General features: G+C 39.4%; 1 protein-coding gene across 1 annotated transcript in view; it reads right to left on the bottom strand.

The window, feature by feature from the left end:
• The window catches only part of PTPRC (protein tyrosine phosphatase receptor type C), a 61,826-nt gene extending 39,077 nt beyond the window's left edge, over positions 1-22,749 (bottom strand). Inside the window, exons 1-2 of the mRNA XM_085299030.1 lie at positions 22,626-22,749; positions 22,417-22,540 (exon numbers count right to left, since the gene is read on the bottom strand). Of these exons, the coding sequence (XP_085155156.1) occupies positions 22,417-22,483 (67 nt within the window). The 5' untranslated portion in view covers positions 22,484-22,540; positions 22,626-22,749. The remainder of the gene's footprint in view (positions 1-22,416; positions 22,541-22,625) is intronic.
• Between the last annotated feature and the right edge of the window lie 517 nt (positions 22,750-23,266).

Below are 23,266 nucleotides of genomic sequence, written 5' to 3'. Positions count from 1 at the left end.
GACATCCAGCATCGGGCTGACRGACATCCAGCCGCTGCCGCTGCTGACGGGGGGAAATCCAGAGAAACCGGGGGGATCCAGCTGCGCCGGCGGAGAGCCCGGGCCTGGCGCCAGCCGACTCGCCRCGCGGTGTTACCTTTTCTTCCTCAGGACTAGTGCTTTTCCCATTCATAAAATATTCTGACGCATAGTATCCACTGATCAACAGCTGAATCAACCGAACATTTTTTTTTGAGACAAAATTTTAACACAGTAAGATATATACACAAGCTGTTGATAGTAAGCGTCGTATAAGGGTCATTACCCATGCAAAAATCATTTGAGGAGGAAAATGTTCGCTGAAGTGTATCAATATCATTTAGATAATTTGAGAGCTAAAAAATTCTTTATATTTATTCCTTATATATATATTCCCTATATGAAATGATACAGAATCTTTTATTTTAGTGGAAAGAAAACAACTTCATCAAAAATTCCTCCACTTGATATTTCTGACTAGAAATCCATCTTGTACTCGGACTCAGTGAAGAAAGCTGGGCCCGTGACTGAGTCACGCCAGGGACCACAGCGGCCCTGTTTCRGTTCCGCCCTTGGCCGCCGTGCCCGCGAGCAGCCGGCGAGCAGCCTCGGCCTCGGGCTGCTCTGCAACGTCGCCCGCCACGAGGGCTTCATAGCACTACCCCGCTAAACCGCCATCAGAAATTCGGTCAAAATCATCAGAGCTGGTGCTGCTACAAAAGCGCAAAGGCGCTCACGTCCGCCGGATCGCRCAAGAGGGACAGGCGCGGGGAGAGCGCCGCCTCCGCCCGCCCCGCTGCGCCCCGCGCGCGCCCGCAGAACGCCCCAGCTGCCTTCGCAGCCCGGCTGCGGAACGCCTCCGCGACGGGAAGGGCCTGCGCTCCCGCCTCCGCTGCAGAACCCACCGCTCCTCTCGAGCCAGAAAAAGCTCTGACCGCGGGCTTTCCCTTTTGGGAAACCAGATCACCGGTGCTGGTGTCCGGTTCTGGGCAGCTATCTACATTTTAAACATGCCCTTTTTTCTCCTTTTCTATTTGCTATTTTCATTAACACACGTGAGATACGAGCCACAACTTTAACCAACGACCTACCCAGGACTCGTAAGCAGAAAGGAGGGAAAATAGCTCACCTGATTCGATTTTAAATCCTGTGCTGGCCACTCTTTTGTGAGAGAGAACGCGCAGTGAACATTACAAGAGAGGAAAATAACGGCTCCGACCAGGAGGACGGCTGCTACGCTCACAGGGGCTCTCAAACCGCACGTTCCAGCAAAGAAACCGGGAATTCCRAAGCTCACGTTCCTTCGGATTTTAATGAGACTAATTTCAGTACTGCTTTACATAATTTACGGCAACTAGATCACAGGCGGTCTATGCTACACCTTCTTCTGAATGCAGCGAGCCATTTTCTCTAGTGCTTCAAAAAGTCTTGGCATTTTATTTTTTAATACTTGGAATTTTGTAACCTAAAAATATTAARTGAACAATCTGGGGGAAAAAAGTAAAAGCAAAGATATCAGATAAAGAATATTAGACAACAATTTATGTAGGGAAAGTATTTTATGGACCTTTCAAAGTATAAGGGACCCAGAGAAAGCCCTCAGGCCCAAGCTAAGAGAACATCCAATTTCATGCTCCAAATAATTTTAAGCTCTTGATATAGGCACAGCAATGCACAAGGCAGGAAATTCAGCAGACCTGTAAACATTTCTGATGTCCAATAATAAAAAGAACGTATATTGTGGCATTACCCATCTTATCACGACAATAGCAAGAACATCTTCTTAGAAGCTGAAGGTCAGAAAAGCTATTTACTTGATCAGTAAAACAAGGATCAACTTGTACACACGCATACACAGATGAGTTTGGAAGTAGGAAGTGTAATGCCACCTGTGAGGWCAGAGGGAAAAGCTGAGGCAGAAAGACTCAGTATGTGTGAATGTGGGTGAGAATTTATTCTTTCAAGGCCGATACTCCTCCAGAATTTGGCTGAAATGGTGATGAATTTATGATCATGTAATGATTTATGACCACTTTTTCATTTTTAACTAAGGAAACATACCTGAAAATTTTTAGTTGGGGATATTCAGAAATTTGAAGAGATCCTTGAGCACCAATATGGAATTGCTCATATATGCTCCACAAATTTGATGGCACAAAGAATGCAAAAAGACAAAAGGTTCTGGTAAGTGCTCAAGAAAGCCCTTCTGCACACAGCTTCATCGTTGACTTCAGCAGGAGTTARGCTCGCAGTTTAAATGAGTTTCTAAATTAAGACAATATTTTGCATGACGAGCACTACAGCCTGCTGCRTAAGCGCACAGTGGATCCCTATCACCACCCCGGCACCAAACRCAAACGGGAACTGAGGAAGCAACTTCAAGGCAATTTCATCCGTATTAAAACTGTGAAAAYCAGAATTTTGTAACAGTGCCCAATATTAGCAAAGCAGGTAATTAGAGCAGGTAGTAGCACGGCATTAAGAAGCATACATTAGTGACTGGTGAGACATCTGCCATTGGTCACAGTCAGACATACAATTCTATATAGAAGGTCAGACTCCATATAGCTGTTCCTACTTTTCTGCTAAAACACTGTAATTTACAGTAATCATTTGTAATTTCCAGCACTAGCAGTATTTTCACGTGGATCACGCAGTTCCATTCTCTGAGATCTACTGAGACCATATACCTGATGACTCAAACAAGCTACAGCTTTTCAGTTTGGATTTCCAAGACTAGCTTCATATCCAGAAGGGTTTGAAATATCAAGTGCAAGTATGATTTTCATGCACATTTACATAATCAGGACTCAAAGAAATTAAAGATAAAACAACAACAACAACAGTGTAAGCAATCCAAAATAATGTAATGGGAAATAGGGCAGGAAACCATAAGGTTTCTTTATGTTGACAGGGCCAAAGAAAGCCTTGTGACTGACAAAGATGAGCAAACACCCAACAAAATAAAGCAGCAGAGTGCCAAGGAAAAGGAACTCCCTAACCAGAGCATGGATTTAATTCGGTTAGCAAATGAGTAGCTAATAATCTGGAAGAACAGCAAGGGGTATGAAGGAGAATTGAACTAAATTTATCCCTTCATTTTGGTAGATGTCTGGAATAGATACCTTCTCCTGAGGAATATGGTTTGCTGATGAATGGGAACCAGAATGGGACTTCTACAAAAACATTCCCCAAAGAACACTCAAAATAGCATCATTATTCGTAACATCTCCCCACCACGCTGCAATCCTCCTTCCATGTTTGGCATCATGTTACCAAATGTGGCAAAAATCCTGCTTCTGGARTCAACTGTGTTAAGGCTTGTTCAGGGATCTTTCTGTCTTGCTTTGCTGTATCGTGCAGTCATGTCCTATTTGGCTATGAGTCATTACAGTTAATCAAATACATGGTCAGGCTCCCATTTCAGAATAAATCAAATCCAGTTTAGATTTGAGTGGCTTAACCACGAGAGGGTTCCCTTTATCTGGTGAAGTTTCTGCCTCTGGGCAACAGTGGGTAAAACCAAGAGGTCAGTTTTGGTATTTGCCTATTAGTTAGCCTGAAGTTTCACTTTCTCTTTATATATTGCTCAGGCAGTAGCTTAGAGCTATCACATTAAATATATTAAATATATTGTAACCCCTCACCTTGCTAGGAAATGACAAAAGAATTATTTGAGCATTTGAATGTAGTAAAAATTGTTTTTAAATGTGCTTGGTAGCTGGTGGTAACTGTCCAGCAATGTTTTCMTGTATTCTTTCCCAGGCTCTGCTTTTAACGCCAACTCTTACTGCGGTTTATGACACTGCCCACGTACACTCATAACGGTCTGAGAGGGGCCTGGGGCTGGCTGGGTCCTGCTCTGTTCCCGTGCTTTATACTCCTGCACCAGACAACAACGGCACTGTCACTGGGAAGCCTAAAATTGCAATGGCCACATGTGATCGGTTCCTCCTTACATTTTTTTTTTCCAGATATTAGTGTTTCCTGATTATCAGCTTCTTCTAGGGCAGTTTCAACCGCCTCTGAGCTGCGGTGGTCCCCAGTATTCAAGCAGTTGATCCTTTCCTGCCAGGCACTGGTCATTGCCTGTTTATCTCAAGCTCCAGGAAACTGGTCAGTGATCCTACTGATGATGTCTCCATACTGCAAAAATCCCCATCTAAAGGATGTGGCCAGTGTCCCTCATCTGAGCTTTCTGACCCTTTCTTACAGGCTGGTCTTACTACAAACTTGCAGTTGCTTCAGAATTACTATCTAGGTGGCATACGCTGGGATGCCTTGACAATCTGCTAGCTCTCCACCGGCTTGCTCAAAAACCCTAATATTCAGAGGTGATTAGATCAACRATATTGGTTCAGTCTGCTATAGAGAAAGTAATTATATCTGATTGCCCACCGAGCTCATGGCATGCGACCTTTCTCCCTAACCTTAARCAGATTTCATTTATTTGGAGAAATACTGTTTGACTTCAGATAGACAAGAGACCMTAATGAAAATTTAGATTTGTTTTCAGCACATAAAAACCTACCACTGAATTTCAGAGGCTTTTCCAAATTTCGCCCACTTAGCCCTACTTAAATAGTTTATTGATAAATAAAATCTTGAATGCCTACCTGTGTTCCTGCTAGCTACAGGAATAAAAAGAAARTGCCCATTTCTACCTAGTCCGTAACTCCATCTTGAGCATAAACGTATTTCTGGAATACAACACAGCTGTGTTTTTTTAAATAACTTTTTTACATAAATTAGTTTCTAATAATTTAAGGCAGCATATTTTACACTTTTTAGTCATGCATAAAAACAGACACTGGAACTAAAAGAACAAAGATTTCAGTTAAGTAGGAATTGTAGGAATACAGTCAGGTTCGCTGGCAAAACTAATATGGCAGACAAGTAGCTAGAATTGGTTCTTGCTCCTCCACTGACATCACCAGCAAGAGACTGAGAATAAAGTCTAGTTCACAAGGCTTGTTTTCAACTTCACAGAGTATAAAGGGAATCAGGGAAAAAAAATAGTTTTGGTGGCTTAACACTCTGGAACTAATGGATCTTCTCTTTATTTCCTGGTAAATGGCAGCCTGCAAGAACTATATAGTATCACAGGATGTGGGTGCCTTAATTTTATCTCCATTTTGCAGAATGCTTGTCTACATTTCAGCAAACCAGCGCTCAGTTGCACTGTAAGCAAGTGCCCTTCCCCTTCCCATGGCAAGGCTGCCTGTCAACCCGCAAATGAGTAAACTTCCTCATTGAGGTAAGGTGAATTGTAGCAACGAACAAAAATATTAACACCTCGGCCTACATCATTTGAAAACATAGAATTTTGCAAAACTAAAATACCAGAAAGTGTGATTGCCGTAATGAGTCACCTTTCATTTTTAAGCTGCTGCCTTAGCTGCAGAGCACTACACAAGCAGCCTCCACAGTGGCACAAGCCTCACGGTACCTACAGCACGAGGCAGCTATTGCCTAATAACGAAGGTGTTTGGTAGTTCAACTTCGGTGCGTGTTATACTCTCTAAGTACAGAAAATTTATAATGGGCAATCCAGTGACTATTCAGCATTAGGATGATGTGAATTGCCCAGTACAAATGTCAAAAATAATTTTTCCTCTCTTCTCTGACTTGGCTTACATGCCCATTGCTTGCTACCCCAGGTAACATTTCTGGAGGTGACCAAACTCCTTCACATCATTTTTAACACGAACAGCCAACAGGAAGAAAGAGTTACACTACAAACAGCCACTGATGTGTTGTCTTGTGACAACTAGAGATGTGGAAATCATTTAAGAGAACAAATGTAATCCACAAACAGATATTCAGAACTGTTAAATATATGATTTTTTTCAAGCACAGGCCACTCTATAGAGTGACCCTAAAATATTCACCTCATATGTTTGCTTTTCCCAATTCACTAGCAAAGCAATGGATCATCACCACAAGACAGTTCTCAGAGTCAGAGACACACAGGTTACAAGGTCGGTGCACTATCCCTTTGCAATATATACTTTTGCATGAAATACCCATTCACATTTGTATTTTTACTCTCTCCAGAAACACTCCTGCAGACATAATTTGACTCAAATGAGCTTCCTCAAAAAGTAAATAAAATGGTTCATGAACGTCTTTAAAATAAATATATGTTTTCCTTTATCTAGTCAACTTCCAGCCAACACAGGCTATAAAAATATCTTTAAATGGTTTGTTATCCATTACTCATGCCAGAAGCCTCATTGAATATCTACCTTTTTCTCTGTTTTATTGTTCCCTGGACCTCTGAAGCAAAGCTTTATCAGCAGGTTAACTGTTTCAAGACAAGATTACATTGTGAATATTTAGTTGTTACTTACGTGAATGCTTTTACTTTCATTTGCTTTCTACCCTTAAGTTAAAGGCCTTCCGAAACTTCGATGGAATAAATTAGCTAATTTTTCATTATTTTCATTATTTGCTCTTTTCACAGCTATCTTAAAGAGAGCTGGCCTAAACCTCCTGAATAAAATCAATGCCTACTGCAGGAAGGCTTTGTATAAAGACCGCTTTAGTCTGCTGTTTGATTGCTCCCATTCCTCTTTCACCATCTAGCAGGCCCTCCAAGTTATTCACAGATTTTCTCATACATTGAAATAATGTATTGCTTTATTATGGCTTCTGTTATTTCCTGAAGCAATATCTTCCACATCTGGTTAAAAATTATCTTGAATTTTATCTACAACAGTTTGTATTATCTTCAGTTAGCATCACTTCAGATGAATTTCTGAAGCAGAGGAGGATTTTTCAGACCAACATTAAAACTGAGAGAAGTCGAAACACACTACTACTTGTGCATATTTTTCCCTGCACTTTTCTTAAAGGAAAATATCTTTGCTGTAAAGGTAGGTCAGTTGCAACACAACATTAAAATAATTCCATATCTAGAGGAAAAACGGTGGCTCACTGCAATGAGAGCTGATTGCATAACTCATATCACAGCRAGAAAGTGGAAAGATCATTTGTAAGTTGCCTAACAAACAGGTTTGGACCTATGATGAGAAGAGGCATCTGATTTCCTCTTGTGGTAACAAACTTCATCTTCATTGCATCAATGGAAATCGATGACTACCTTTATACCAAAGGACTCCAAAACACTCCCAAGATTGCATGTCCAGACCCTTCCCTCATCAAGTATATCTGAGGCTGAAGTTAAAGCTTCCATGCCCCACACCCTGGTTGCTGCATGAAGGAAGCCCAGACCTGCAGGAAGGGAGCAGTGGCACGCACCAGATGTCCCCGTGGACATGCAGAGGGCCAGTGCAGTAAGGGGCAGCTCCAAAGGTATTTTTGTCTGCAGAAGACATCTAGTCAAAGACATTTGCACCTACCCTATCACTTTTTAAGGAAGCTGAGGTGCAGTCAACTTCCCTTCACTTTCCAAAGGATAATAAAAAAATGATGTAAGCACTGGTAATATATGGCATTCAGTAATCCAAAAGAGAGGGAGAAATAAAGCTCATGTAGACTAATTTTTATATTTTGTAAAATTGGAAATAATCTCTCCCTTTTTAAGTTTGCATTGTCATCATATTGAGCCTTTGAAAAGGATTCCTAGCTATGAAAATGTTTTAATTTTTTAAAAAGAAAAAGTGAATGATTCATTTTTCCTGCTTAACAGAATTATTAGAGAATTGCAAAGAGCTGTTGATTTCAGTAAACCTGCCCTGATAGGTTAATCATAAGTACCATTGAAAATATTTGTTTCTAYTCTGGACTAAATGCATATTTACGCAAAGAAATACAGAAAGCTCATTCTGATTAATTTTTGGCACAAAACAAATTTTTAGAATGTCCTGATAAAATTTTAGTAGAAAGTACAAAGCTAGTGCAATGAACCTCAATGTGTCCTTTAAATGCCTCTGGTCTTCCAAGTGGCAGGAAGTAGATTTTGCTCAAGATGAACAACCCCTGTGTTTGAGAGAATCCACTGAATCTCCTCAGATTTGGAGAATCTGTACAATACGAGGTTTAAACCTTCCCCTTCTTCTCTCTCTGTAATGTGCATAAAAGTCCCATCCTAATTATAAAATTCTAAGGATCTTTTCAATTTCCTTAATTTTCTTYCTAGAAAGGTTTTATCTGCAAAGAAGGCATGATCTGAGCTAGTACTCACCAATTTGATTATATTAATAAAATCCATCAAAAGTAGTATTAAAAACATGCACCAGTAAGATTGCAAACAATGGCCACTAAAATCATATAATCTAATGATTCTTAGCAAAGAATCATTTAAAGAACTGAAATTCAATAAGTGCTTCAGATTCTCTATCAACAACAGGCATACGAAGAGCTCTGTATCACAAAGGCAAYGAGCAGAGAGCCCAGGCTGGATCTATTTGCAGTCACACTGGTTTCCTCTTTAGCAAAAGCACTATGAAGCTTCTAGATGGAATCTGTGGACAAGAAAACCAACATTCAACACTTCAAATACTCCACATCAGGCACTTTCAGCCGTTCCCAGCATTCTTCATTGTGAGTGAAACCTCCTGTCTCAGTATGAGAAAAAGTCATAGGGATTTGGTTTTGAGTTTGTTTTTGAGCTAAAAGCTTTGAAGCACTTTTTGTTCTGAAATGTGACATTACAATGAATTTTGTGACAGATCATTTCCCTAATGATCACATTTCCTGTAGTGAGACATCTCATCTCTCTCTGTGACTGCACCAGTCCTGCAACCACATGTACTCTGCAACAACTTCCACCTCCAGTGAAAATGCTATTATAGGCACATAGATTGACAGATGAACAGAACTCAAAGATCTGACACTCTGGGACCTAAGACATAGATCAGGAGTCTGTTTTGCCAGCAAAATTCAGCTGTTTTGGCTGGGTTTGGATTTCTTTTCCTCGGGGGGCAGGGAGGTTGCATGGTATCTTTAATACATATCTGCCTTGCTAAAGCCTATCATTATAGCTGTCGTCAGGCTAATTCTGATTTGCATTTGTCTACTGTAATGCCACAGTGATTCCAGACCATACAACGAAGTGCAGCTGCTGAAAGTACTGACTCTGCTCCAAAAGGGCTAGTGCTATTTGCACTRTTGTTATTTCTCTGCTTCTGATTTACCCTCTGCATTTATCTCTAAACTTCCTTGGGCTCCAGAATATCCGAAGGGTGCCTCTTTTTGATATTACCCAACTGTCTAAGCAGCACTTTTATTTGTGTTTCAGTTTGATGCCCACTCCTGGAAGCAGGCAGAAATTATGCTTTGAAGCTGAGAGCAATCTTCTTTCAGGAAAAATAAAATAAAATAAAATAAAATAAAAAAATAAAAAAACAATAATAATAATATCCCCATGTTTTCCCTTACTAGTCCTGTCTGGTTTTCAGAATCTAATGACCACCTTTTGCTAGGGTGACATGTGCTTTATGCAGAAGTTAACACAAGATTTCTGCGATGAGTTGAGGTGACAGAGAGGCCTCCTACCACAGCGCTGAGAGACTAACAGGCTTTATCAGCTGAAGGGATTTTTCTGCAGAATAATCAGTGCTATACTATCCTTCCTTTTGCATTGTTAAATACAATTTTTTTGCTTGCATTTGCTACAAAGTATACAATTTATTTAATGAAGTAATTGATTGAAAAGCAAACAACTTGAAAATTTGAATTTAAAAAAATTCACGTCTTCTTTCTCCTCCTCTTTTATTTTTTCTTACTCGGCAGAAAGATCCAGGGTATTTCTTTTTGTCCACCCTCTTGCTGGGTGACCTTTAGGAAATCAGCTCTCTGGATCTGCTTCCATTTAAAAGGAGAATAATGACTCTTTGCTGAAGTGTTTGGGGCCCTGTGTAACAGCTAGGTATTTATCACAGAAAACATACTGAAGTCCATTTTTCAAACAAATATTTTACTTCATCTCTACAACATGACAATCTGTGAGGACGAACAGGTGTCCCAAGGCTCTTTCTTTTGCRTTTCCTTTAACGTGTAGCAGCACTTAGTTTAATAAATATGCAGACATTTCTATAAATACACACTTTCTCCTCTAATGATGCAAATATTTTGCAAGTTAATATTGTAATGAAAAATGCTCCATGATCATCTTGAGGAAATTACTCCAATTTCTTTTGTCTCACCTRGTTTCCCTAGGCAATCCCAGAAGATTAAGATGACAGCCACTGAGACTGTGTTTCATTCAAGACCACTTTTACATGCATGAAATACATCAAGGTGCAGAAACATTCCTGAATGCAGAAATCTACTCTAAACCCTTCAGCATTTAGAAGGAGTTACTGCATTTCTCCTTACACACCTGAAACCTCACTCTAGAAAGAACGATAATGCCAAGAAGAGTCTGGAAGTCCTGAGTGGCTGCTGCACCCATGCGTGGAAGGGATCAAGGTTTACGCCTTTATCTGAYTCTGTAGTCTATCCCGACACTGACGTATCTGATCTTCACCCTACAGAATCTCACTGAAGCTTTCTCTGAAATTTAAAATAGTGAATAAATTTCTGCTGTCTCAAAGACACAGAATTTAAATAGAATTTAAATTTAAATGCGTCCTAGTCACATTTATTTTGAAGACTAGCTATTTTCTGTGAGGCAAACCCCTCACAAACATAATTTCAAATTTTGTCCAGGTAAGAATTTGCGGAAGAAAGACTATAATCATTCCAGTACTGCAGCTGTAACTATTATTAAGATACGAATCCGGAAAAAGAAGGCATCTTTCTTAGTTAGATATTGCTTCTCCCTCCACCCCTGCTGCAATAACACTGCAATTACCAAGCTGTAATACTTGTTTCCATCCATCTGCTTTCGTTCTGCACAATAGTGCTTACTCCACAGAGACYAAAGACATTATCAGTGAATTCCTTCCCACCCCCCAAGAACTGCCTTTAGTCTTTGTTATAAATGGAAGAATGGTACTGTTCTGCCTACACTTCCTGGAAACTCGACATAGGCCTGTGTGTCTACTTTTATCAAAATATCCATCAAAGGTCAGGTAATTTTCCATACTCATCTAGAGACAAAGATGCTACCTATCTTGATGAATCAGTTCAAGACTGTTAGTGCTTGTCCCTCAAAATGAATCAGATCTAATCACTGAGAAAATGAAGGACATTATTTCCATGACTATAACCATGCCTAGAATAACAACCTTATCAGATTCCACAGTTTCTTCYGGTGCCCTCGATCCAAACGTTCCCTGGCTTTGGAGTCAGTGACAGCAGGCTGTACCAGGCAGCCAACCCATAGAGAAAGGTTATCCAGTCAATATAACACAGCTCTGGACCAGTTCTGGAGGCCATCAGAAAGGATGCGACATTAGGGAGCAACGGACACCAAGTGCTACTAAAAATAAGGCTTCCTCAGTCATACCACTCCCAGAGCAACCTCACTTCATTTTCAGACAGAAACATTCCCCTGAAGAAACAACGGAGATAAGTCATTAGGTTTTCTTCCTTTTCAGATTAACAAAYATGAAAAGTGACAATCATGCCCTCAATGCTCACTCACTCCTTGGGTAGGAACAAATTCCACTGATCTACTGGAATAAGCTCTACTGTTTCTTTTGATATCAAAACTGCAATTATTAGTACAAGTTATTAATGTATCGGCAAAATCATTGCAAGTATTTCAAAGGCAAAAGTTGTCAAAACACATAAGAGACTGAGGAAGCTAAGCGATCCAAAAAAAAGTCCCATATACCCACCAGAAATACAGAAAGCCCAGTTCTGTCAGCATCTCTAACAACAATTCAAAGGAACCACACAAAAAGCAGTTTCTCCTGCAGGGATCCTAAGCTGATCCAGAGAAACTGAAATATTTCCTTTGCTTACTTAATGCTTATTTTAGAYTTACAGCAGTAACACAAAATATGCCAGATACATTCCTAATTTTGAAAAACTTGAAATAGTCAACAAATCACTTCATTATTCCTTTTTCTCCCTAAAGATCTCTTACACCCAAACTAGGATATCAAATATTCCTGAATAATATTTTGCACTTGAATGTCCTACCAATGACCACTTTACAAGTCTTAGTGCTAATTAAAGACATAAAAATAAAGGCTACAGCTCAAAGCAGGTACTACAGAGAATCATTTGAGTATAAAAAGTGATAGTTTTTCAGTAGGCTGCTTCTTTCTGTTTCCGTGTAAATTCTATGCTCCAACAATTGCAGGACAATTATATTCTCCTTCATCCAAATTGAAACTTAACTCATTCTAGAAATTCTATGTACGCATTCCTGATGCCATACTAATATAGTGGAGATTGTTATATAAATTAATCAAAATCCAATATTCATGTGATTTTTAAATGTGGAATCCACTTTACAATATTTTGCTCTTTTGTGGGAAGGAGGAACACCTCATGAAACACCACTTAATGCTCTCTGTCAATTAAATAACAGTAACAAATGCAATTTGATAACTAATGATCAGAAGCTATAAAAAAGTAGTCATAACTGATATAATACAAGTCGGCTTCATAGGTCATAAATATAGTATAAATAATCTTAATCTTCAAAAATAAGTAGCAGAAATAGCAGGAGTGTAGCAGACTTGGCATTACACCAATGCAAGAATCTGTATGTTTGAAGAAAAAAGGCAGAATTTCAGTACTGGTTCTGTAATTATGTTCCAAATATTTAGAGTAGCTGCCAAAAAAAATGTGATTTGTTTAGAATCAGAAGAACTTTGATACAGAATTACACTCCAAAAAGTCAGATACCTGTGATTTTCACCACACCTACACACAAAAGCTGCTCCCGAAGACATCATTGGGGGACCAAAGGCAATCATACAGGAGYTGGCAAAGGTCCATTTGTATTGCCAGTGCAAAGTCATAGCACTTTTCCTTTCCTAATACCTACAAATACTCACTAAGATAGCATCTTCATTCTAGGACCACATACTGCTCTTTTTGTCCATCACACAGATGGACAAACTGAAAACTACGCAAGGTCTGCAGTGAAGACATCTTTTGCCTGAAGAGTTACCTAATTCTCTGCAGGAGCTGTGATGTTAGTGAGTCAGAGGACCGCAAAAGGAAAGAGATCTCATGGCCAARGAGTAAAATGCTGGTTTAGGTAACATGATTACGTTCCAGCTCTTCTCACAGAATTCTTGTATGATGCTAGGAAAACTACTTAAACAAATTTTCTGTCCAGCAGCCATTATAGTAATTGGTCTGCATTTATCAGGTTCTTACCATCGTGGTACTAGTCTGATGTGCAAACGTGGTGGCCTTTCAAAGCTGCAAATTTACTGAAGAAAGGGGTGCTTTAAAGTGTGTGGTGCTTGCTAGGACTCAAAATAAGCTTTCTTAATCAGTAGATTGATTCCTTCTTTGGATCATTTTGTCATCACAAATACGAAACTGTGTATAGCTCTTGGATACAAAAGATGAGCACCACCATCAAAAAGCTTAGGAGAAAATGCTTGTAGATGTACAGAAAGCTTAGAATAATATTCAGTAAATAAGGATGGAACTATGCATGGAAAACACAAACAAAATATAATGCACATTTCACTCATTCATTSTACGGGCTGAGGAAAGAATCCTAGGCAAAAAAACAGTATGCGATCCTGCCAGTAAAAGCTGTCATAAGATATACAGACAAGCCTGCTTCCTCCAAACTACAAATGCTTAACTTTGCATCTTCATGTTGTTCTGTACATGTAAGTTCTCAGTTTTTAAAAGCATATTTCACCCACAAAAAAAAAATCATAAATTCTCTCAAAGGGCACCATGATGCCATCCTCAGCCTTTATCAGCAGAATTGGGATGTGTGTATCTACTGCTCAGATCAGCTTCTTGGGGTTAAGGGAGTACTGATAGCATTAATACTTTGTTATCTTAAGCATAGGCTGGTGGTAGAAGACTTCCATCAATGAGTTTTGCAGATATTTGCTGACAGCAGAGGAGTGGTGAGACCCAGAGACTTTGGTTGCTATTTCAGGCTTTGGAGTATGATGCAGAGGTGAACAAGTCTTCTGTCTTCTAGCTCCAAACTTTTCTGTCCTGTCTTTGCCTGAATCCTGTTTTCTATCAAAAGAGAACTATATTGTTTTCTCGCCTCATTAGTCTCATTTTTTCAGTCTTCTGATTCCTACCAGACTCACTCTTTCTACTGATCCCTACACAGATCACCTCTTGCCTGTTCCTATCGGATCTTTGCTTTCTTTTAGCTGTTCAGATCTTTCTCTTTCCCTCTCCTTCCAGCTGTTCCCCACTGCCATCTCAGTCCCAGCATCCTACCTCTTCTCTTTAGCCAGTTTCATCGCTCTTCTTCCTTTGCAGCATTGGGATAGCAATGGCTGTACCATCACATCCTTACTCCCTGTCCCTCAACACTGATCTCCTCTCATTTGGCTTCATATCTGATCAAAACTGCTTCCTGAGTGCCAATTGCTTATAACCACAGAAAATCTCACTAAAAAGAAATCAGGTGTATCCAGTAACACAGTAAAGATCTGACATCAACCATATATTAGAAGATACATCACTCTATTAATCATTGCAGTACTTTTCAAAGACTATTTTAAAGCTTTTAAGTGATTTTAATTAAGATAAGGTTATACCTGTTTCCTGCTACCTATATTGTCCATCACCAYGAAGACAAGCTTCATATGATAGAAAGATCTGAGATTCAGAGAAAGACAACAGTTCTTACGTAAAACATCAGCTTCATTCAAGTTTCTACTCAAGGCCATATCTTCCAATACATATTTTAGTAACAAACACAGCCTTCTAAACTCTTAGCATTTTGAAACAAAATTTTTTCTACTCAAACTTTCAGCCATCTAGGACCTGAAGGTCCTCATAACCCCAAACTCCAACTGAGTAAAAGAATCACAATCAATTCTACAAAAATTACTCTGTGGAGCTCAATAAATATTTCAAAAATATTAAATACTGCAATGTGACCTCACTTGAGTTAATTGCAGGCAATTCCCAGRGCTTGTCTCTCCTGAGTTCACCATCTGATATCCAGAAAATGTGATGTTATCCTTAGCAACCCCGAACATAAGTTCTTTATTTCTTTCTTCTTATTATTATTTTTTCTAAGACAAAAGAGTTACAGCTTGTTTTTTTCTGTCTAAATAAATCTGCTGGATCAATGACAGGTCAGTATTAATTTATCGTTGTTATTATTCATGACGGTTCAGATATGAGAATGCTGAACATAACGTAGAAGTTTGAATAGAACAGAACAGAACACAGTCCCTCTCATACGTAGATACTATTCACATTATGTCATTTCATGTAAACAGAGCATCTGTTACAAAAATTGAATATCAGAGACATGAGATTATTTGCCCTCCCATACAAGAGGAAAGAAGAGTATGTGTCTGTGTGTGCGCAACACGTCATCTACACATTTCGTTCTTTGCTTACTGTATTCACTCAYTGGTGAGAAAATACAATATGTTAAGGGAAAGATTAAATAACTGGAGCAAAGAATCACTGCAAAAAAAAAAAAATAAAATGCCTTTGCATGCAACCTTTCTTATTATTGTTTTTATATAGTGAGAAAGGAGCTTTGGACAGGCACAAGCTTTCTTCCTTTAGTAGTTTTACGATAAACTGTTCTCTTCCAGGAATACGCTGCAGTTGTTGTCATGTAAAGGAGTTGTAAGAGCACAGCATGAGAATTACAATACATGGATATTGGCAGGAGGATTTCTTTTGGATCCAAGGAGTAACTTATTCAGTTATGTGCTGCTTTCAGTGAGATGCTGTATGTCCCTGTCTCAGAAAAGGAAATAAATAGCACAGGGGATTATGCAAACTATTTGGCTGGACACACACGCTACTATTACTGTTTCACTCATCTATATGCTTGCCTCTACCATTCCTTTTTAAGAAACATCCACACTCTCCAGAATCAGACCATCAGCTCTTCATGGGAGAGATTGTCTTTCATCCTATGCTCTCACTGCCCTTAGCACAATGGGAACATTTGGTCTTGATTGTGGCCATCAGCCCTACTGTGAAAAATAATGAATATGTTCATAGCAGCATACATAGATCAGGCACACACAAACTCGCGCACATCCTTCCTGAYTTTCCAAGTGCTTAGTATTCATAACTGCAGCAACACTTTCAGAAGAGATTAATTTGCTGCTAGGCACCCAAATTTTTCATATCATCTCAGGGATCAGCACAAGGAGGTCTTCTGAAAATCTTATCATTTATCCTTCTAAGAACAAATAGTCCCCAAGCTTTTTAGAGCACATAGTCAGAACTGGGGGTGTTTCCTACAAACAGCTTTTTGGGGGAAGCAAACAGAAAAGTAGCACTTAGASTTTAAAGACCCCAAAGTCCTTTATTGCAAATAAAAACTGTGGAGTTTATTTTCTTATTTTAATATAAAGCCAAAGAAAATTCAACAAACCACAGTGAAAAACCACAAGGATGAAATAAATCTTGTAAGAGCTCTGCAAGTTTTAAAGTACTGTCTTTGCAGACTTTCCACTGACGTCACTGCTGAGGTGACACTTAGGTGAGCAGCAGCAATGCTGTTGTTAAAGAAATCAAGAGAAATGACTGCAGAGAGAGCAGCTAAAAACAGTGCCATCTGACCTGTGCAGTACTATTAGAACGTCTTCATTGCTCATTACAGACTGTCTGTTATAAGCTGTGGTTTACAAGCAATCTTTCCCTTACTATTTAAAGCATGCTCCTACAGTGATGACACACTAGCTGACATTTCTGGAGCAGAATCACTTCCATATTGTAAATGGCTTTCTTCCCAATATTGTCACAAAATCTAAAACCAGCTGCTGCTTCAAATATTTCTCCATTTACTCAGGACAGTGCAAAATTGCAAATGAGCAGACCCTCAAGTCCAGCATTAATCACAGTAGGAAGACAAATGCAGCTGCCGCTTGTTTGTTACCTTTTGTAATAATTTGGTCCTCAAATGTTAGAATTTTTGTGGGACCTTTTATCCTGAACTCTTCTATGATTTCCAATGGACTTAGGACATTCTCTGCTCAGTTAAAACATCTGTAGACCAGCTTTTTGCGTAACAGTATGCCTCTACAAATACTATCTTACTACATATTGAAACTTTTCTTTTTCATCACCTCAAAATCCTCATGGCCAAATAGGTCAATCTTCAAAACAGTATAAAATGCCAAATTCAGGAGACCAGACATCACTTTATGAAAGTTTCACCCCTCGGCATTAGAAATCCTTAATCCATCATCATCAGAGTAAATAAATCATTATAGACCTCATATTTATTTCCTTGAACTGCATCCCTCCTATTCAGCACCATACCATTGTAAAGCTTTTAAACTCAGAGCTGTTGATTTTGTCTGCACTGCTGCTCTCTGTAAGTACGTAAGCTGACACTGGGTTAAGCTGTTCTTATTCCTAACGTGCTTTCTGGGAGCGAGAGAGTGTGCACTGAGTGGYTCTTGCAAATGTTGATTTCTAAGGCACTTGGACAGCAGATCAGGGCCACCAGAATCAGAAGTTCTACCAAGCTGCAAAAGCGCGCAGTTCTTACTGCTACTTCACATCTTTCCCTGAAATCTCAACCACATTTCATACTTCAGAATAAAACATTAGCCTGCAGATGTGGAGGATGTAGAAGAGCCTTTCAGTTCTGTCGAGCCAGCACAGTTAAGCACAGAAGCATTAAATAAACTGCAAATGAGGCCAAGTCCTTTCATCTGTATACTGGACAATCTCAAGCMTCATAAGCTGTCTCTCTCCTCACGCACCCAGATACAAGGCACATGCATACAAATTCAAGCACATGGGAAGGCAGGAGGGAGAACTTGTGTATTGTTTACAACGGATCTGTGGTGATAGTCTATCACTGCCACCAGGAACCAGGGGAAAAGAATGTACATATCATTAAAATAATAAGCATGTTTCATTAGCATGTAGATTCTTACAAGGGGGACTGATATTAAGAATAAAAAAATCCTCAAGATACTCTATCCAAAATCCACTAAAAACAACAGACTCTTCTACTGTATACAAGTGCATTATTTTGCATTCATTTTAGACATCTAAGGTATGTCTCAAAGATTAACTGGAYTGCTGCAGGAGCAGTATTGGTCAACCTTTTTTTTATGCTTGCATATGATTTAAAAGGACTTGACTTGGTCTGCATTTCTCTAGTTCAATTGACTTGAGTTCATAAATGGTACCATCAAGACTTCAAAAAACACTACTTTACTAGACAATCTCACTATAGCACTTACTCCTAAATGTGGAGCATGCTTTTCGAAGTCAAACCTTCTGCAGCTACGGTCTGTTTGGGCACACATTCCTGTCTGCAGACACTGGAAGTAAAAAGGCGACAGGCCTGTTCCTGTGTCTTACCATGACTCACTGACTGATTTGGGTCATTTCACCTGACACTGGTTAAGATGGAGACTACAATTCACAAGAGAACACTTTAGAGAATTTCGGATTTGCTGAAGTTAAGCACAGTAACAGTCTCATATGGGTTGTTCTTACACAGCAGAAAGTATCAGCTCCCCATTGCCAACACCTGTGCTTTAGGACTGAGAGCACACCAGGTGCAAACTTCTGCACAACTCGTGCGCGGTTCCACATATCCCAATGYGGTAAGTATTACTCCTTTCAACTTAACAGACGACAAAATTGATATCTGAAGAAATGAAACAGTTCAGCAACTAGTAATATTTTAAATATTCCATTCATAGCTTTAGTCAGTAGAGCACTTTTGCAGTATGTATATGATCACCTGGAAAGGTTTATATTAGCTGTATACTTTGTACCATTTCAGCTGAAGATCTGTACTGTAATATAGGTCCCTAATTCTGAAGTCTTTCAGGATGTATAAGATTCATTTAACGAACTGTTATTTGCTTATATGCTGAACTGAAAACTTCTCCGTATGGCTTCACTTTTCTGTCAGAGCAGCTAGTTTGATTATTTTTCTTTTTGTCCTACTTTATCATTTGTCAGAGAAAGAACATATTCCAAAAGACAATTAAAAATATTGCTCCACGGAGTCCACATTTTTGCAACAGCAACAAGAAAATCATTCATGCACAACAAAAGATACCTCTTGAGCAGATAGTTCTGTACAGGGTGGTGGGATTATGAATGAAGAACAGACAGACTGTAAGAGAAGTCTTTGAAACTAGAGAATAGAAAACAAAGCAAGTAGGCTAGCTGAGGAGGCACTGACGCAGGGGGAATAACTGGAAGAACAGTACTGCAAAAGTARGGGTATAAAAGAAAAGTGGATCCTGCTAGCTATACAACACTACAAACAATGTAAGCTGGCAGTGAAGTGTTCACAGCCACTTTCTAAAATCCTGGCACCAAAGGCCCCAAACTGCTTTACTTGAAAGAGAAAGAAGCCTGGAAATAGATAAAATGCTTAACAGCTACTGAAACACCAGTGAACATGATCCGTTTGCAAGTGTGCTGATCACCTGGAAATGCATCAGGACACACATTATAGCATTCTCAGGCTCTGCTTCAGCCAATGAAAAAGTGGCAGAAAAAARGAGCTTTCATAACTGTTCAGGTTATTTTAATCTTGCTATTTACAGGAAAAAGTCAGAGTTTTGCCATTTCAAGAATTTTCACCTTTGTTTGCACAAAACTGATTGAGAGCCTAAACTTAGCTCTGAGGAGGGTAAGGTATTCTCCAAGGGAGATGTTTTGGACATTCTGTACTTCGTAAGTCCACCTAGAAGAAACAACTGTTTGATTTCTCATTGTGAATGATTAAAAATGGTAAACGCAAACAATATACATCTCAGCGTGCTGCAGAAGGAGAGCTCAGACACTACCCTTGTTTTCCAGATGAGACTGGCAGTCACRTCCCCAGCAATCAGCATCACATCTGCCCCGAGCAACAGAGCATGATGTGGAGCAATTCAGTCCAGCGCTATGTGAACTGTTGTATCTGTGCAATGCACACCAGCTCTTGCACGGGTTTGAAAGTAGTTCAGCCACAGCTGCAAAGTGCTGAACACAGGCTAAGAAGCCTTGCACACACACAACATTTACATGCAATGCTTCTGGCTCCAGCGTTGTCCCAGGTCCTGCTCCCGCAGGGACCACTGCCCTGCACCACCCCAGAGTCCCCGCRCCCGGGCTAGACAGCACAGGATGGACACCCACAGGAACAAGGGGAAGTGACGGTGACAGTCTGCACTGCAAAATGCTGCATAATGCAGAGATGCTTGAGCTAACTTTAAATGAGGTGGTTAAACAAGTACTGAGAGAAGTCTGGCCGCGACAGCAGAGAATTCATTGTGGGTTAAGTTGTTCTGCCTTCCTGGTGGGCCAGATATATACTTACGAACATTAATTCTTAAAACTAGATCAAGAATGTAAACAGCAAACTGAACATATTCATGGCCTGCTGTTTTCCTTTTCTTGCTTCCAGAAGTATACAGTATACTACAGTATATATCAAAGTGCAGCTGCATGGGGTGGGGGAAGAAAGAAAAAAAAAAGAAAAAAAAGGGGAGGGGGAAGCTTTCAGATACTATGTACATTGCATTCACAATTTCAGGATGGAGACTACCTACCCGTTGAATGCATACACACTTTTTAATGGACACGGATGGTCTTGCAGATAGGACACTGGAGTCAGAAAACCTGTGTTTGATTCCTGACACTCACTAMGGTTTCTTCCCCGGACCTTTTCTGCCTTATCTCATTACATATTTGTGATRTCTCTGTTATACTCACTGTTAATTTGTTCTTCAGAACATATTAACAGAAGATCATCAAACAAAAATCAAAAGTAAAGGGAGCAGCTTCAGTGCAACATGCCACTGACAGCAGGATTTTCTTTTCAACTAGTCTCCACATTTTGTATTTTGGCTTTCAGTTTATACCAGTAAAACATTCTCAGTATGTCAAATTGGCAATGTGAGTGAATACAGACTAATTAACAAATATCTTTTCTACATTTTGTAAGAAAGACTCGTTAGTCTTGAACCAATTTCTCTTCCCCGTTCTGCACTTGTCAATGAACATACCATATCAACAATCCAACCATCCGCTTTCTCCTCTGTTTGTGTAGGTCTACACAAATGGGTAAAGAAAATTATGCATTTGGTCTAAGTCAATAGCTAATTCTAGCCCAGAAAACATGTAGCCACATTAGCATGGTGCTGTGCTAAGATTAAAACATGCATCCTGCCTCTCTCTGTAGACTTTTTTTTTTCCTTCTTTCTTTTTAGATACAAYGCTGACTGATAAAATTGAATGGCTTCCAGTTTAGAACTGGCTTGCATCTGGCCAACCAAGAAACTGCTTGCRGCCCTGTGCAGACACGAACTGTTCGCCCAAGAGGATCTTGAATCAACTATTAGATGTGTAGAAGCTATTGAAAAAATGGTAACTGGTTCTGTCTGCAAAACACTGGGGTATGCATGCATTTCAGAAAACCTTAAATCCACAATTAAAAAAGCATGTGTTACAATCCTAAACAGAACTTGCAGTGGGGCTTCTGTGAGAGGGAGACAGCAGAGGCGGTGCTCTGGGGCTGCTGCACTTCTCTTGCCTATACCTGCACTGGAGCTTATTATGCCCATAGCAAGAATACACGAGCATTTTCCAGGGGAATTCTCCATAGCTTTTGAGCATGGAGACTGCATGGTCCCAGATTTGTGTGCGCCTACTGAAGCTCTATACCTTTACTTGGAAAATAAAGTCACACATCAAGTAATTATTTAGTTTCCTGAAATAAAAGAAGTTGTTCTGCAGTAGATAAAAGCTTTTGAAAGCTACCAAATTGCTAACACTTTTGTGGATGGTGGGGGAGGACCTGAATTAACGGGCTAGTGGGAAAAAAAAATCACTTGCAGCGGGATAGTAGTTATAGACAATTCAAAATTTTGAAGTAGCAGTTCATTTTGAAGTAGCTCTTTGAAGAAGCAGTTTTTAAAAACTAATTAATTATAAATGTAATTTTCCGACAGTAGAAAGAAGCTTACACTGTTTCATTTTTTTCCCAGTCCTACTGCAGTAAAAATCAAAATTTGAGGAACTGTATGCAGAATCTGAGATCAGGGAGTGGCTTAAGTAGATAGAAAAAAAAATCTTAAAGATTTTAAGCACAGAAAACAAAAGTACTGCCTTGTGAGATGAAACCAAACAAAGATTGTGTTGAACAGGTTCACACAAGAGATCCAAATGTGCCTTCAATTCTTTTTTTTAAGTAGTAGTTCATACAGCGCTCACCCATGACCACGCGGAAGACATTTTAGCCCAGTATATTATGAGTCAGTCTTCTTGATCTTGGTTCTGACAACATCACGTATAACCGTATTCTAGTTTCTGAACAAAAATGTTAGCCCTCCATTTTTCAATCCTTTAAATTGTTTCAGTTTTACACAGAACATCATGGGCTCAAAATTAGAGAACAAAATATCAATTGCTACCTACCTTTGACAAAAGCATCCTGGTCCAGAAAGATAAAGCCAAATGCTAAGACTTTAAGCCACAAAAACATGGTTATTTCTGGAAATCAGACGTATCCTTATGACACAGCATGTGTCTCTTTCTCTCTCTGGAAAGCAAAATAAGTGTTATCTCTCTGCAAAATAATTTCTTAGTGAAACTTGAATCAAAAAGGAGAATAACCAGGCACATACATTGCACTGCCTGCTTATCACAGTGAAGGAGCTGCTTCCTCTGTTACCCCAAACCAGCCACTTGCAAACTCGCAATGCAGTTCAGTGATGTCAGCGACGACTACTTCTTCTTCAGAAGAAAAATTCTTTCAGTTTCCAGGAAGTCGAGAGGGTTTTTCTTGAGTTGCTACAGTAATGCTCAGCTTCCTTAATTCAAATGAAATTGAACATTTTCAGCCATCTCAATTGAGGAACCAAACAAGACTTTACTTTTGAAAAGACTAGATTCAACCAACAGCCATTCTTTTTCTTCACATTCACCTTTTTTTTTCCAGTGTACATTTCACTGAGTCCTTTTTTATTTATAGTCTCTTCTTGGGGAGGAAAAAAAAAAAAGTCAATCAACATTACACTGGCAACAAGGCCTTCTTAAAAAGACAAGTCCTCAGTGAAGTGATTGCTGACTAAATGAAGAACATCTAAACATGAAATATATCTTTCTTAAGAATCTATCTTCAATGGTACAACTCTAGACATGACAATAGTACATAAAAAATGGACAGAGGSAGTCTGTTTTCTGTGATGTTCAGTTCTTAATTAACTAGCTCCACACAACACTCTACTTAGTTTTTACAAACTACAAAATGAAAAGCTAAACTATT

The sequence above is a fragment of the Rhea americana genome, unplaced genomic scaffold (genome assembly GCF_003343005.1).
Source record: "Rhea americana isolate MKP2758 unplaced genomic scaffold, rheAme1 scaffold_144, whole genome shotgun sequence".
NCBI classification, from domain to species: domain Eukaryota; kingdom Metazoa; phylum Chordata; class Aves; order Rheiformes; family Rheidae; genus Rhea; species Rhea americana.
This window is presented reverse-complemented; position numbering and strand designations above follow the sequence as displayed.